At 40.6% G+C, this 15,471-nt stretch overlaps 3 protein-coding genes across 6 annotated transcripts; 1 reads left to right on the top strand and 2 right to left on the bottom strand.

Annotated features, from left to right (window-relative positions):
* Nucleotides 1-538: 538 nt before the first annotated feature.
* LOC133409431 (glutathione S-transferase omega-1-like) lies at nt 539-3,832 on the top strand. 3 transcript variants are annotated; one of them, XM_061689416.1, is made up of 7 exons: nt 539-624; nt 847-909; nt 1,238-1,346; nt 2,125-2,347; nt 3,149-3,250; nt 3,312-3,418; nt 3,501-3,832. In XM_061689416.1, the coding sequence occupies exons 1-7, from the start codon at nt 597-599 to the stop codon at nt 3,649-3,651; spliced, it is 783 nt and encodes a 260-aa protein (XP_061545400.1). In that variant the 5' UTR covers nt 539-596; the 3' UTR covers nt 3,652-3,832. The 3 variants fall into 3 exon arrangements, with proteins under 3 accessions (XP_061545400.1, XP_061545402.1, XP_061545401.1); XM_061689418.1 differs by lacking the exon at nt 847-909 and having other exon boundaries at nt 541-624; XM_061689417.1 differs by lacking the exons at nt 539-624; nt 847-909 and having other exon boundaries at nt 1,183-1,390.
* Nucleotides 3,833-3,888: 56 nt separating this feature from the next.
* itprip (inositol 1,4,5-trisphosphate receptor interacting protein) lies at nt 3,889-9,576 on the bottom strand. Its single transcript, XM_061689415.1, has 2 exons — nt 9,441-9,576; nt 3,889-6,368 (listed from the first exon to the last, which is right to left on the bottom strand). Exon 2 carries the CDS (start codon nt 6,299-6,301, stop codon nt 4,715-4,717), a length of 1,587 nt encoding a protein of 528 aa, XP_061545399.1. The 5' UTR covers nt 6,302-6,368; nt 9,441-9,576; the 3' UTR covers nt 3,889-4,714.
* Nucleotides 9,577-10,140: 564 nt separating this feature from the next.
* LOC133409656 (tumor necrosis factor receptor superfamily member 6-like) lies at nt 10,141-14,598 on the bottom strand. 2 transcript variants are annotated; one of them, XM_061689978.1, is made up of 9 exons: nt 14,448-14,598; nt 14,073-14,182; nt 13,234-13,371; nt 12,385-12,505; nt 12,224-12,294; nt 12,051-12,143; nt 11,906-11,952; nt 11,273-11,291; nt 10,141-10,845 (listed from the first exon to the last, which is right to left on the bottom strand). In XM_061689978.1, the coding sequence occupies exons 1-9, from the start codon at nt 14,522-14,524 to the stop codon at nt 10,565-10,567; spliced, it is 957 nt and encodes a 318-aa protein (XP_061545962.1). In that variant the 5' UTR covers nt 14,525-14,598; the 3' UTR covers nt 10,141-10,564. The 2 variants fall into 2 exon arrangements, with proteins under 2 accessions (XP_061545962.1, XP_061545963.1); XM_061689979.1 differs by lacking the exon at nt 12,051-12,143 and having other exon boundaries at nt 14,448-14,594.
* Between the last annotated feature and the right edge of the window lie 873 nt (nt 14,599-15,471).

The following is a 15,471-nucleotide window of genomic DNA, read 5'->3' as shown; positions in this document are numbered from 1 at the left end:
GGCAGATGACGTATGGTCACTTGAGATCAATGATTGGTCGGGGAGACAAACGTCACCAACGTGCGACATTTCGCAATGAATTTCCCCATGGAGCGAACGAATATTCTACATTTTACGTGCTGCTCACAGTAAGGATTAATTGCATAGCACCGGCATGTCAGAAAATGAAACTGACGATCTATTGTTTGTGTCGTTGTAAATGGGAAAAAAAAGTAAACATCTTAATGGCGTGCAAGGGAAACGTCAGTTAAATCAATACGAGTACAGTCAACATCGTTATAGAGGAAAAACAGATGTTAACAGCACCCTTGTAGTTCTCCATCAACAGTATATTATCGTTAATCTGGGACCTCAGCTACAAAAAGAGAAAACGGAGGTGTGTATCGTTGGTAACCAAAACATAAGCCCCGCCCACCTACCCTCCTCCCTCAACGTTCACTGGCTGATGCACTTTCCCGGAAGCAGGCTCAAAATATAAACACCTTTTTTTTTTTTTTTTTTTTTTTTTTTTTTTTTGCTCCCTCGGTGTTGCTGTTGGACAATACGAGACTGCAAACGACAAATCGTCATCTACGCCGAACAGCTTCAGTGTCAAGATGACTGCTGCGAAGTGCCTCTCCAATGGTAAAGATTGAAATACTTTTATTTCAACAAGCACCAAGAACTCTTTGACATGAACTCTGTTTATTAAATAGATAAGTATTTTACAGGGATTATTTTTACATGATTATTTTTTATTTGTTATAATTTGGCAAAACATCCATTATGCAACACAAATTCATTTGAATACGACACACCTAAGTGATACAAATGAACATTTTTTTTTTCCTTTCTTCTACTCAATAGAAGAGTGCAGCTGCATGGCTCTCAGCTTTCTGGGTGACAGTCACCCTGTTCAGACATATGCAGGTGGGTACACAATTACTTTCAGTCGACACCAGGGATGGGCGAGTGTCTTGCTTGCATAGGGTAGCTGTGTCCAAGTCACAGTGACTCTGCACTTTTTACTTTGTTTGGCATGTCGACTAATCACATGGTTATACTATTTACGCACATTTCACAAAAGACCTTTGTCTTTTTCCAGTACTTCAGGCATGACAATATACACTAAATGTGCTTGTTTAAATTTTTTATTTTACTAGGCCTTTGACTTGAGCCAGAAAAAAAAAAAAAAAGATACGCGGTTGCATGTGTGAATGAACATGCAATGTTTAGAAGGATGCAAATATTTTCCCAGGGAGTGCTGCGCCCGGGCCTGTGGCAGCCGGCTCCATCAGACTGTACAGCATGAGGTTCTGCCCCTTTGCTCAGAGGACCCGACTGGTGCTCAACGCCAAAAGGATCAAGTAAAGACATGGGGAGGAAACCGTTTGAACATTGATATTTCACGGTTCGTGCACTAGGATGCTTTTTTTCCTCATCCCGAAGACAATTCAGCACACTAGTAGAAAGACTATGGCACACTAGTGGAACAATTGTCTTACGAGCAAAAACATTTTCCCCCACAACTGCCTTCTACCACTATATAGGACACGTCTGCACACTAGAACAGAGTTACTAGTACAAGGACAGGAGGTTGGATATCAAGGATCGAATAAATGCTAAAATGGCCTTGAAATCCAGCATTATGGTCGATGAACTAGTACACTGTTGTCCTCTCTAGTAAGACAATTCAGTGCACTAGTATAGCAACTGTGTCTTGATAGTAATGTTTTTTTCCCCAACTACTGTCTTCAACTACAGAATTACATTTCTACCCACTAATAGGACAACTTGGGCATATAAGTAGAATAACTACATGTTACTAGTGGGCATTTTGGTGTGATGAGTAGGGTCCAAGAGGCTACTAGTGTGTTAGTTTCCCACTATAGTTACTAGTGCAACAACGTAGTTTACTAGTATGGTTTAATTGCATTGTCAGCCAAAAGTGTCACTAGTAGTTGAAAAAAAGTTACTAGTAAGACACAACCATGCTACTAATGTGCTGAATTGTCTTACTCATGAGGACAAAAAGCACACTAGTACACATATCAAGAATGTGGAATAAATGCTCCAAAGGCTTTCCATGGACACATTTCAACTTCCTTTTATGATTTGGGAATTTTTTTGGGTTTTATACCTCAGGCACAACATCGTCAACATCAACCTGAAAGACAAACCTGATTGGTTCCCGGAGAAAATCCCCCTCGGCCAGGTACCCACCCTGGAGACGTCGGCGGGGGAGGTGATACGCGAGTCTACCATCACTTGTGAGTACTTGGACGAGGCGTATCCCCAGAAGAAGCTGCTTCCTGACACTCCATTCGGAAAAGCCCAGCATAAAATGCTGATGGAGAATTTTTCCAAGGTATTCTGTAGCGCAGGGCTTGGATCTAAATAAATCTTATTGCATCACACTCAACAGTGACGCCTTTAAAAGACAAACGCAATCTGTGACGCGAGCACATTTTGAACCTATTTCACCATAGTGATATATAATAAAAAATATATAATAATAATATAATAAACTTTAGTCATCATCTGTCTACAAACCATGTTTTAATCAACATTTTAGCATTCAAAAACTGTCATAAAAGTGTCAAATAAAAATAAGTTAACCATTGTAAAATGATTAAAAAAAATTAAGACATAATGGAGACCAAGAAAGATGTTGCAGTGATACTGTCACCTTGTGGCGATTTAGAGGTACTGCTGGAATATATAAGTCGTGTAGTAGTATTCGCCCCGACTATTTGCGATTCACCTACTCGCTGATTTATTTTGTGAACCTGTGTTGTTCACAATATTTTGTCCGGAAAAATCCGTGTATAATTTAATAAGTATTGAACTATGTCGCAGTGAGGGGAGGAGCTTTATTTTGGCAAGCCACAGCAAAAAAATAGTGCTTCGCCACCATCTTGTAGCATTTATTCTAAAGCTTTTTTGGGAGGGCGTCAATTACCCGCTGAAGTGTCTATCACACTGTAATGTGTATTTCTTGATGTTACTGTGGCGTCATTAAAAAAAAAAATAATAATTACGTCAAAGCAAAATGTTTGTGGAGTTTCACCTTTACTAAGATGAAGTATCACGAGATTTAGTGAACATATAATTGTCAAGATTTTAGGGGATTTAAAGGCATATTGTATCAATCGCAATTTTGTGACAGATACCGCCATTGACCTTCAAGATCGTAATGGGAAGACAGAAAGGCGATGATGTTTCTGGACTGCATTCCGAAATGAAAGACAAGTTCAACAACCTAAAGGAGGCAAGTTTGCATATTGACTCTATGTTTTGAAATATGACATGTTGTGGTGTGTATTTTCCAGGACCTGGTAAAGAAGAAGAGCAAGTTCTTCAGTGGCAATACTGTTGGCATGAGTGATTTCATGATGTGGCCGTGGTTTGAGAGGCTGGAGGTCTTTGGATTGAGCGAGTGAGTAAGGCCTTGAACATTGTGCAGGTGTACCTCACCTGACGATGATGTTAAAGATGAACGCCTCCCTTTAATCTTCCAGCTACTTTGACGATGCGCCTGAGCTGAAGGAGTGGATGAAGCGCATGTCTGAGGACCCTGTTGTCAAAGGTAGCGGGCACAGCGTGGACACCTACAGGGCCTTCTTTCAGAACTTCAAGGATGGCAAACCCAACTACGACTATGGCCTGTAGACAACAACAACCAAAACCTTTAACTGCCCAGCTGTGGTTTCTTTTAAATATCCATTTTCCGCTGTGTCATTACAAACTTTGTCAATATTGTTGCATGAAACCCATTGTTGGACATTCCGCCAGTGTTTTAAGTTTGTGCAGTGGTTTTTCAGTAAATATTGGGGGGGGGGGGGGGGGGGGGGGGGTAAATAAAGGCACATTTATCACGTCTCGCAGTGTGTTTGATGTGGATTTATAAAAAAAAAATAAAAAATAAAAAAAAGTTGTCTAACAGACAAGACTATTTTATTGGTTGAATATGAATTTGACATCAAACTGCAATAGCTGCCATCAAAATGAGGTAGTTTGGATTCCTATCCCCATTTGTTTTCAATTAAGTGTTGTTTTGCAAAAGTTACTTAATACTTGCGGCATCACAATGACACCACGTGACTGTCAGAAGCAATACCAATGGGCTCCCATACAGTGGAGTATACAATACACATCTCAGATAGTTTAAGATGCACATCTTTTACTGAATAGCACACTATATGGACAATAATATGAGGACACTTGGCCATATGGGAAATGAAAATTGGAAGGGAAGTATGTGGGGTCTGAAAGAGGGCCCGCTGGCACACAATCCCCGTTCTAGTTCAGCCCAGAAGTGTTGGGTGGTGTTCAACCACACCAAACGCAACAGAGAACACCTTCATGGTCCGCGTCATGGGCACTGGACCAGAAAAGGGCCTTCCCCAAATGGTTTCCACCAAGTTGGAAGCACAGAATTGTTCAAGAAAGAAGATTCAGGGGAAACAAAGGTGTCTACCCAAACCCCATAGTTTAATTAGAAGGTGTGTGCCAATAGGGTATCTGATTCCAGACTTCTTGGAGGCACGTTTGGACTGCAGGTGGTTCAAGAATCAGGAAAAAGTTGGGATTCAACATTCTTATGAGTCATTAAGAGGAGGGGCCAAAGACTTTTGTCCATACGGTGTGGCTACAGCACTGCGCATCATACTATGCCCCATAAATAGAAAAGTAATAATAAGTGCCTCAAGTCTACCATCTTGTTAAAGTCTTTCTAGTAATCCAAGCCTCCACCAGATGATGAAAGCGGAGTGTACTCTTGTAAAAGCGCGGCTGCATTCCTCAACATCTCCTGGAGGTGGCGCACCGTCGCCGCGTAAACATCCCTCCCCAACACCAAACCCCGGAACAGATTGACCGGCTCTGCTTTACGGATCGTCTCTGGAAGCTGGATCTCTCGTGGGGCTCTGTCGTTCCCGATAAGGACGTGATGGAGTCTCTTCTCCCGGAGGCTGCCGTGCATGAACCCGAGCACCTCCCGCAGGCGGCACTCGGTTCTGTCGGCGGTCCACGCTGACGGTTTGTTGAGCAGCAACAGGTGCAAAAGGACCGTCTTCCAGTGGTAGTCGGTCAAAGCGTTTCCCCCCGTGAGGGTCGTCTGCTTCCTGTGTAGGAAGATGACCACCTGAAGGCAGTGCAGATGGCAGGAATGTCGAGGTAGGAGTTTGGTGACGTGTTTCAGTAGATTCTTCTCGTAGACGGCCAGCGAGAGAGGCCAGAAGGGGTCCGGAGTTCCGCCGCAGTCCGAGGGGAAGTGAGAGACCAAATAAGCGTCAGTGTCCACCAGCTGGACCGCCGGTATGATGTTCACCATAACGGATTTCCCCGAAGGGAATCGGACCTTCAGGGCGCCCGCCGCGTCCAGGCTGCGAAACGTGACCTCGAAGTCATACTTGTGGGAGATGCGCCCCCAAGCTTTGGTAAGGGACAACTGAAACCACTTCATGACTCGATCCTTGGTCAAGAGCGGCGTTCTTTTGGAGCAGAGCAGCTCATCAAGACTGCGGTCTACGACCTGCACTGCGTCGGTTTTACAGTGTAGCAGGCACAACATGTCCTCTCCCAGGTTGGCAGAACCGCACAGGCACCCGCCCTCGTGGTCCCCGAACCTGCTCACCTGGACGGTGCCACAGCCTTGCCTGTCAGGTGGCGTGTCGCTGGATGGCTCACACCACAGGCTGACCTGGAACTCCAGCGGCTCTGGAGGGGATAAAGGCACCACGAGGTCGCACGTTGGAGGCTTGCGCATCTGCCAACACTCGAACATGCTTCCGATCCCGACAAAGTCCCCGACCTCCATGTCGGCCTCTCGGTTGGAGACGCTCCTGAGGGATTCCAGGAGGTCGTCGGCAAGACCCTCCACGAACTCCCTCACCCTCCCGGTGTCGTAAGACGAGCTGTAGGTGCATTTGTCGCAGAAGTGGCTCAGGACGTCCTTATCTAGTACCATTGCGCTGGTAGGAAGCGCCTCGTCGTCGTCAAGCGCCCTCGTGTTCGACTCCGCCATGTCCGCCCTGCACATCTCAATGGCGAAGAACACCACAAAGGACACGGTGCCCCAAAAGTACCAGCTGTAACCTTCCTCCCAGCCGCCGCCCTCATCCTCCTTCGCGTCCGCCTGGGAGAGCTCCGCCTCCAGCTTGGCCCGCTCCCTTTCCAGCCTCTCCGCGTGCTCTCGCATGCGTGCCATCAGGTCCTCATCCTGCTCTGCGACGGTGGCGTTCTCTTGCGGAAAGAGCGAGGGGTGGTTCAAAATGGCGGCGGCGACGACCATACACACCCTTGAGATGGCTCCCTGCATCTTCGGCTTGTTTCTGGTAACTGCATCTAAGCACCGCTCAAGAGACCCTGCAGCTGCATATCACTTCCTGTAACATAAAATAAAGTAGCTTCACTAAAATGCAAATTAGCAAAACACGCGTGTTGTATTTTTCACATAGAGATCCCGCAAAATGTACGCATTAGAGCCATGACAGAAAACCTAGCGTTTACCCGGAATTACCGTTTACACAGAACCCTGCAAAGTGGGATGTTAGCAAAACACAACATCCCGCGATCATATACAGTGGCAGCTTGAATTACGAGTGCCCCGAATGCTGATTTTTTTTTTAGGTTGAACTTCATTTTTACTTAGTCGTTTCAATGTGTATCAACATTTACAGATCAGCAACCTGGGAAGGTGGAAATTCCCGCCTATTAGTGTAACAACAAAACACATCGAGCCCATTCATCCATTTTCTACACCGCTTCTCCTCACGAGGGTCGCAGGCGTGCTAGAGCCTCGCCCAGATAATTACGGGCAGGAGGAGGGGGTACACCCTCAACTGGTTGCCAGCCGATCACAGGGCATAAATAAACAAAGCCATGAGCACTCACATTCATACCTACGGACAATTTAGAGTCTTCAAATGATAAGACTTTTTCACTTTTAAGTCTTTTAAATGATATTTCTTGCACTGTACGCTGTTTTAATTGTACTTCTATCTTTTTTTTTTTCCAGGTACGATGTCAAACCCAAATGTTTTAGTATAGAGAGAGAATAAAGTTGGCCTCGCTGTTCCAATACTTTCCAGGGGGAATGAATTTTTCCAAATGTCTCCATTCTTGGTGGACATGCGGTAGGTCAGGTGATTAGTTTATAGAGGGCACTGCCTTCGTTCAACAGTTCACTTGTCTACATCACTGCAATCTCCAACTGATGCTTACTGTCAAAACGGTGCATTATGTTCTTTGTAAATGCCAAATATGCTCTTAATAAAGTAGCCGGTGGGCGCCGTTATAACAGGAAAACTATCCAGCTGTTTGTATAAAGGACTCCACCCATCGGAGGGAAGCAGACTAAATTCAGCAGCGGCAGGCGGTGTGACGCACTAACACAGGAGAGGAAGGAAGACTGAACATTATCCTTTTGTTGTTGTTGTTGTTGTTGTTTTTGTTGATAACCTTTTCTTGTTTGCAGCAAGCCTGCAATCATTTTCCCCAAAAAAGACTTTCTGGAGAATGTCCAAATGCAGTTCATAGTATTGTACATCACAAACTGTGAGGAACAAAAAAAACGATAAACATTGCAAGAGGAAGTTACATAAGGGCCTTGCATCGCTTTGCTGCACTTAACTCTGGCGAGGCACCACGGGACGGCCTACGATGACGGAATTATTGATACAGTATAAAGGAAACCGCCTTTTCTCTGTGGAAATTACAACAGTAATGGTGCAGAAACCTCCCTGTGACTTACACAAGACGGCTTAGTTAAACACGAGCTAAATGAAAATATCACTCTTCAAATTATCACTAAATATATAGATATTCATATCATTATTAGTACTTTTGCCACCTCCACTGGCTATGCAACTGAGATTAACAGAATGCAATTCGTTTAACCCTTTAACTACCCGCCTGGCGCATCAGTAGACCACAATAAGAAAAGCAAATAATCTGCAATCGTAATCATGTTTCGGAAGGAATGATTTATCATTTATGGCATGCGTTGTTATTGTTGGAAAATGGAAATAAACAGATGAGATGGAAAGAGAAATTTTTAGACAAATATTCAAAGCATTGAACAACAACAGAAATGAGAAATGATACCAAAAAATACAAAATACTGTCAATTCAAACCTTTGAGGTGTGTAGTTCTTTTTAAAAAAAAAATTGTCTTCCTTTTTTTTCCATTATGTTTTTTTGCTTCTTCCCACCATCAAGTGACATCAACCATTTGGAAGAGGCTCATATCCTAAAAAATATACATGTAATTTTTGTTGGAACTGCCTTAAGAATTTTTATTGCTCAGTGCTACCTTTGTGATTTTACTGTGCATATGACAAGAAACATCTTGAATCTAAAGGAAACATAAAATGCTAACTTTGTTGTATTGGTTGTTACATGGTTAATTTCACTTCTCAAAGAACTACTGCAGCATTAGGCTGGACACAGGACAGGAGTATGACGTGCAACTAGCTTGTCAATCAACCTCGAGTATGGGCTCTCCCTAATGCTATACGAAAGAATCACTCATTTAAAATATGCCCAACAATCCAAATATTATGCATTAAACTTTTTTTTTTAAATCAAGTACAGTACTTTTTTTTATATATATACTTTTCAAGTATTATACACACACACACACATATATATATATATATATATATATATGGTACAGAATACAGTTCAGTTGTATTTAACTTTGAAGTACAGTATATAATGTCTAATCATTATGAGTTGTTTGTTTTTAAACATTTTAGTACAGTTTTATTCAACTTTTATGTGCAATACATTTTAATTGAGTCATTATTTAAGTAACGTTTTTTTTTTAATTATTCAATTTTTGTCAAATTATAAATAATGTTACAGTCGCATACACCCATATAAAACACGTCTGCCTTTTTTTTTTTTAATGGACACTTATGCCACATTACTATATTTGAATGTTTGTCATGATGGCGTTAGCTAGGTATTTTTGGAGGTGGCACTTGGTGTAAAACGTTTGACAATCACTGGCTTATGTCATGGTAAACTTTCGAGAGTCTAACCTTTTTTTTCTCTCTCGTTAAATGCCTAAAATATAATCATGAGCTCAGGTTTTGTGGTGGGGGAAAAAAAACGACATTATTTACATTAAAAAAAAAAAAAAAACGTCCTCTGAAGGCGAGTGAGTGTGCCAAGGCGGCGACTTCTCCTCTGTTGTCCGGGCAACAAAATACGGAAACGCGGCCACGGTACTACGACGTGGGGCACATGAGTCACGTTGCACTCCGGTGCTGCTTACAACAGCAATAAACATATTGCGCGGACTATTCTTGATGTGTGGAGGTATTGTAAAGATAATAATCTTTGAAAAAAAAAAAACAGGTAAAGACCAAGTTGTTATATCCCCTCGCGCCTTCAACCAAATTTACCGGAAGTTTTATGTAGTCACGTATCGTAAATCAGTCAGGGCTTACCTTTAACGCGATATGTGCTCGGTATCATGATGGGGAACTTTTAACGTGGTCGTCGGCTTGGCTCTCTGAGATGTTTTTCGGAGTCGGGGGGCTTCCGAGGCTCAGGCTGCTGCTTTTCTCTGACATTTCCTGTACGAGCGCGCCACCCAAACGCGGAAGTCACGCCCAAGAGGAGGAACCACAACTGCCGTCAAGCCATACTGCGCATGCGTCAATCATATCGTCGACATTAAAAACGACACAAAAATAACAAAATAAAAAACAATTCATCCATCCATTAAAAACGAAAATAAGCAAAGCACTGTACAGTACCAGTTTTCTCTTTCTAATTGGTTCCCACGTCTGTGCTCATTTTCTTGAATTTATGATTATTTCCTCATAATTCTATTATAAATAATGTTGTTATTGAAATTTGTTTAGAACATTTTTGTAAATCATCTTTCCTGAAACATAGAGGAATAGTATAGTGAGGTTTTTTTTAAACATAGTTTAAAGCTTTAAGACTCTCCCCACACTCTTATTAACCTCTGCCATACTCTTATAAACACTTCCTAGGATGGCTGAGGCTAATATTTTTAGAATCGATTCTTCTACCATCATCCCATTGATTATTTTATTGCATAGAAATTAATTTAGCATAATATCAATCATTGTACTTTTTATTTTTTTTAAAGTGTGAAATGATCCCAAATGCTGGAAATTCTCTTGTCTTTTACACATTTTTTATTCCCGGCTCATACATTCCACAGTTACAGTCCGTGTGCAAAAATGATCACTGCAAAATCCTTGGTTATAGCCAAAAATCTCAGATAGAAAATTAAAAACATTACCTCCAATTTAAAAATCTGCGATACTGCGAGACCGCGGAAAGTGAACTGTGTTATGGCGAGGGACAACTTTTAGGTCATTTTGAAAGTTCAAGTGCTGAAAGAGACGTATATATTTTAAGAACACACACAAAGATACCCCATGTAAACAATTCGACCCATATTGTTCTGCTACTTAATTCACGTAGATTGCACATAAAAGGTGGCTTTCTCCATCGGCTGAGTTCTTAGGTCAAACATTTCCTATATTGTAAAACAACATTGAGAAAAAAATATACTGGCTAAATTCACACAAATTTAAACATTGGATAAAACAGCCAAAACCCTCTGTGCTGTGTAATTCTGCTTGATATTGGTCAGGGTTTGTATCAACTTTTTCATGGCGTCCATGCCCTGCTCCTCCACCCACTTCCTCAGGAGCTGCAGCGTCTGTTCCTGACTGTTGCGCGGATAGTCCAGTTCGCAGCTGTCAATAACGATCGGGCTCATCCCGCTCCGTCTTGCCACGTTGGCCATAGTCGTCCACCCAAGCACTTCTGCGACAGCGGGCAGGTGCCGAATAGGGTCAGTGTCTGGAACTAAAGTCAAAGATGAGAAAATTACAATTGTATTTTCTCTTCACATCTTCTGATGTTTAATGTCAGGAAGTAGCAGGGAGAGAGAATAAAAATGAAATGTGAGTTTTGGTATTTCTCCATCTAACAAAACCATTCAAAGCTTGAAGATGTTATTTAAATATGTAGGAATGAGGTCTTACAAGGGCCTTTGCGCTCCGAGTAACAAAATCTCATATGTAGTGTGCCTTTACGGAAATAAATGAGACTATACAAAAAAAAAAAGGAAACATGTTTTGTAATCATGAGTGGCGCCTGAGGTTTAAAGTAACTAACACCGATCGATTAACTAAATAATTTGTACGTATCGTAGGTAGGTGCGTGGTGATTGAGGTTGATCGGTAGGTAAGAAAGTCAGTAGATAGGTTGGTACGCAAATAATGGTACTTACGGCTAATTGACTGCATCTCCTGGGACAGAAAAGTACAAAAGAGAGTCAATAAAGGTGGTCCGTATTGCCGGAATGAAATATCAAAGCGGTTACAATCGTGCTGACAAGCACAGCGAGTGTTCGCGGCGGCCGACCAACCTGTACTTCATACAGAAACGGGAGCTCGCAGCAATAGCACATACAAATCGGAACAATACAGTACATGAATTGAGCACATGACTGTTAAGTCGCATCCAACTAGCATAGGTTTTTATTTCACCAATTAACTTGCTACAGTGATTAAAGCATTTGCCTGACAAGCAGAAGAGATCATTTATTCATTCATCTTCCGATCCGCTTATCCACACTAGGGTCGCAGGCGTGCTGGAGCCTATCCCAGCAATCTTCTGGCGAGAGGCGGGGTACACCCAAACTGGACGCCAGCCAATCGCAGGGCACACATAAACAAACAACCATTCACACTCCCATTCAAACCTAAGTGCAATTTAGAATCTTCAAGTCATAGCTTTACCTCCAAGCTCATTAAAATGCAACATGCCGAAATTCCCCAGGGATCCGTTTTAGAGCCACTCCTACTGTCTTGACATGCAGCACAAATTTGCATTCATCACAGACCGTTGCATAAGTACTTACCACCTCAAATGTTGTTGGATTGTTGGAGCTCTGTCGGTTGCTCCGTCCTGATCAGTCAAATCATCCAAAACCGAGATATGCCATTATTAAGACGAGAAAACACAACTTTCTATTACACTAGCTGTACGCTACTAGGAATACTCACGCTGTTTCCTGTTCCTCTGGTATCTTAAAACAACTAAAATTATAACGAACAACACACAAGCTACGGCAACTCCAGTACATACATGATTTCTCCCTAAAACAAAACCATTAAGAGATTATATTTTATGACATTAAGATACAATTTCATGACAATGAAAATATTTCAAACCTTACTTTCTAATTGAGCATTGCACACTGTGTCATTGGTGGCTGTGCAGGCTACTTTGATGCCTTCCATACCGCATCTGCCATCCCAAAAACAAAACAGATGTAATCTTGGACAGGGGATACTAATGTTATCTTACAGTATATACTGTGTGTGATGATCAACTCACTCTGTACAAGGACTGCAAAGTTTACAGTCTTGATCATTGGCACTAATGCAATAGTGGTGGGTTTTGCACCGGCATTTGGTGTCTCTGGCTACAGTACAGAGCGTCTCCACCTCCAGATTGGCTACAAGGGAAGTATAAATTGATTTAATGTGAAGCTAGAGCAACTTGCTGCAGTTGCAGAATACATTTAAATAGGAACATGTCACTACATCAGCCTGAAATCCAAAGGTTTTGAATCCCCAGCGAGATTAATTAAAAGCAGCGATTCATATTTCTTTGCAAAATCATAAAGAAATATGAGCGGCTTCATCTCCAGAGATGGGAGGCTTAGAATTTGCTTGAGATTATTCCGATTACCATTTGTAATAGAGAATAATTTTAATTTAATTACAAATGATAAGTTATATTTAATTATTGTTCATTTATATTAAAATATATATATATTATTAGATCTATACTGTATATATTTTGCATTAAATATCATCCTATTCAGTATCTTGTGATGCATATAGGTATTAAAAAATATTGTAAAAAATTTCTACTGTTGAAAGATATAACCTGTACTAACTGATGAACCCTTTTTGCCCTGTAGATATATATATATATATATATATATATATATATATTGCATAAAATGCATAGAAAATACTGTGTATTGTAGAGTCTGAGTACATCCATGTGCCTTAAAATATACAATATAACAAAATAATACCTAACTGCAATATGAATAACTGATGGACTATAACAATACAATGATAGACTTAAAAAAAACAACAACAAAAAAAACAAAAAAAACAAAACATTTATTATTTATTATTATTTTTTAAAGTATATTAAAATGAAATGTACCATTGGTGTGTGAGCAGGATGTGCAGCGTTGGCAGTTTCTGTCCTGGTTTGGGTGGCTGTTGTATGTGCCCGACTCACACTGATCACATTCCGTTTTATCTGGACTACCAGCAAGGCAATGTTGCTCCAGACGCTGACCTGTAGGGGAGTGCACAGACGGGAGAAACCATTTGCTCCAGTATGGCCCCGTCAAGTGGCATCATAATGATTGAGGGATGTTTGAAAAATTGTTAGTGGTTAACACAAAGGAGACATATTATGCTATTTTGTTCACATTTTAAAACAGTTCCTTGATAAAAGGTCTCTCACATTCTTCGGTTAAAATACACAAAGGATGACAAATTGAATGCCCACTTGTCATACTCTCAGTTTTGGGGGGGCGGTTCTGTCTCGTGCAAATGTTTGTTTGTTACCATGGCGATGGTTGCCACCTTAGCAACTTTTCCACCCACCTATTAACCACTACCATCCTCTTACAAACACTTTCTATACTCTTAAAAACATTTTAAACGCTTAAACATGCAATAATACAGAGTAGTACTGTTCACCATGTACATTTTACCCCTTGTAATTAATATGTGATGAATGATTTCTTTTTTAAACCAGTTTTAATGTTTTACGGTAGGAAGCGTTTATTTTACCCAAAAAAAAAAAAAACAGCATACACTCAAAATCTCACGATATGAATGTAGAGGGGGGAAAGAAATACACAATACAATACACCGCGGGAACACTGTACAAGCAATTAAAATGTCTCTTTTGCATAATTTACCCCGTTTCAAAGTGTAACGTTTGCAAAAAATAAAATAAAATAAAAAATGGTGTAGTAGTTTGCTCACCTATGGCACACAGGCAACAGGCGATTGTGCCATGATGGTACAGTCCGTCGGGACATTGTTGGGCTTCTCTTTTTTTTGGGGACCGAAGAAGCAAAGATGCCCGGACGCCCCTTTCCAAGAACAAAGTGAAAGCAAGCACGTGTCATTTGCCTCAATAAAACATAAAACGAAGCTGTGCTTCCTATAAAAGAGCTTCACCAACTAATGTGGCCCCGGGTTAAACCTTCGTTTGGATTCGTACACTTATCAAGTCAACTCGAGTTAGCTTAACTAAGACTAAGACAACTCACAAAAAAACGAACAGCGACACGATTACACTTATCACGTACAAACACTAAAAGAGCGCATTTTGAAGCCGATTACACTTTTACTTACAGAGTCGAATAGGAGTCGAACAATAGAAGGATGAAAAAACACGTAAGAAACGTACAAGAACAAGACGACGCCTTCATGTTAATGCACTTAAAATGAAACTAGTTATGGGGCTGACAAGTTCTTCCACGCATGCGCACAACTCAGATGTGTACTGTATTACGATTACGTCTTTAGTGAATGATAAACAACGATTGTGGACATTTTTCGAATGTATATTTAGTAAACCCGATCATACGTGTTAGTCTGTAGTTTGAAGACAAATTATGGACTATTCGAAAATCCCCCCAAAAATGATATATTTGTTGGGAAACAATTTTGGCTGCCAAATTACACAATCATGTTATGGGAAACCCCACAAAACCCAACCAAAAAATAAAAAATAAAAATAATCCATGATTAGTGCAATGAAATGAATTAAATTAAACAAGCTTATCAGAAAAACAAAACATAGAACAGAAATAAGCATATTTCTTAAATAATATAATATTTTTATTGGGTATATTATTTTTTATTGTCATTTACAGTTGTATTAGTTTTTTTTTAAATCTTTCTTTATTCACTTCATTCAAATAACGGGTGGAATTTTTTTTTTTCATGCCACTCCACAATTAAACACTAGAGGGCAGCATTATGTTTTGCACGACGAGGAAGTAAGAAGGCGCTCATGAATTGCAAATGATTAAATATAATCACATTTATGTTACGCAGTTGGTGTGACTAGATTTACTACAAACTGCGTGAAAAAAAGACTCCAGATCTTTCATCAACAACAACAAAAAAAGCACATAAAAACCTTGGAAAGCATTATTTTCTAACAAATCTACGTAGGTTTAAAAAACTTGGGGGGAAAAGTAACTTTCACATGAACGTGCACACACTTTTAAAAAAAAAAAATGGGTAGATCATTCACAATGTGCTTGAATGTAGTTTTAAAAAATGGAGTTCAATAATGACAGTTTTTAAATGCAAATCTATAGCACAAAAAAGTTAAATACAACTGAACTGTACTCTAGAAGGAGCAGAA

The sequence above is a fragment of the Phycodurus eques genome, chromosome 11, assembly GCF_024500275.1.
Source record: "Phycodurus eques isolate BA_2022a chromosome 11, UOR_Pequ_1.1, whole genome shotgun sequence".
NCBI lineage: Eukaryota > Metazoa > Chordata > Actinopteri > Syngnathiformes > Syngnathidae > Phycodurus > Phycodurus eques.
This window is presented reverse-complemented; position numbering and strand designations above follow the sequence as displayed.

Excerpts from the sequence above, each read along its gene's own strand:
- LOC133409431 (XM_061689416.1), top strand. The coding sequence starts at position 597 with ATGACTGCTGCGAAGTGCCTCTCCAATG. Across the intron at positions 625-846 it reads TGCGAAGTGCCTCTCCAATG|AAGAGTGCAGCTGCATGGCT; the intron begins GTAAAGATTGAA and ends TCTACTCAATAG. Across the intron at positions 3,251-3,311 it reads AGTTCAACAACCTAAAGGAG|GACCTGGTAAAGAAGAAGAG; the intron begins GCAAGTTTGCAT and ends TGTATTTTCCAG.
- itprip (XM_061689415.1), bottom strand. The coding sequence starts at position 6,301 with ATGCAGGGAGCCATCTCAAGGGTGTGTATGGTCGTCGCCGCCGCCATT.
- LOC133409656 (XM_061689978.1), bottom strand. The coding sequence starts at position 14,524 with ATGAAGGCGTCGTCTTGTTCTTGTACGTTTCTTACGTGTTTTTTCATC. Across the intron at positions 12,506-13,233 it reads ATCCTGCTCACACACCAATG|CCAATCTGGAGGTGGAGACG; the intron begins GTACATTTCATT and ends CTTCCCTTGTAG. Across the intron at positions 11,953-12,050 it reads CCAGAGGAACAGGAAACAGC|GACGGAGCAACCGACAGAGC; the intron begins GTGAGTATTCCT and ends TTGACTGATCAG.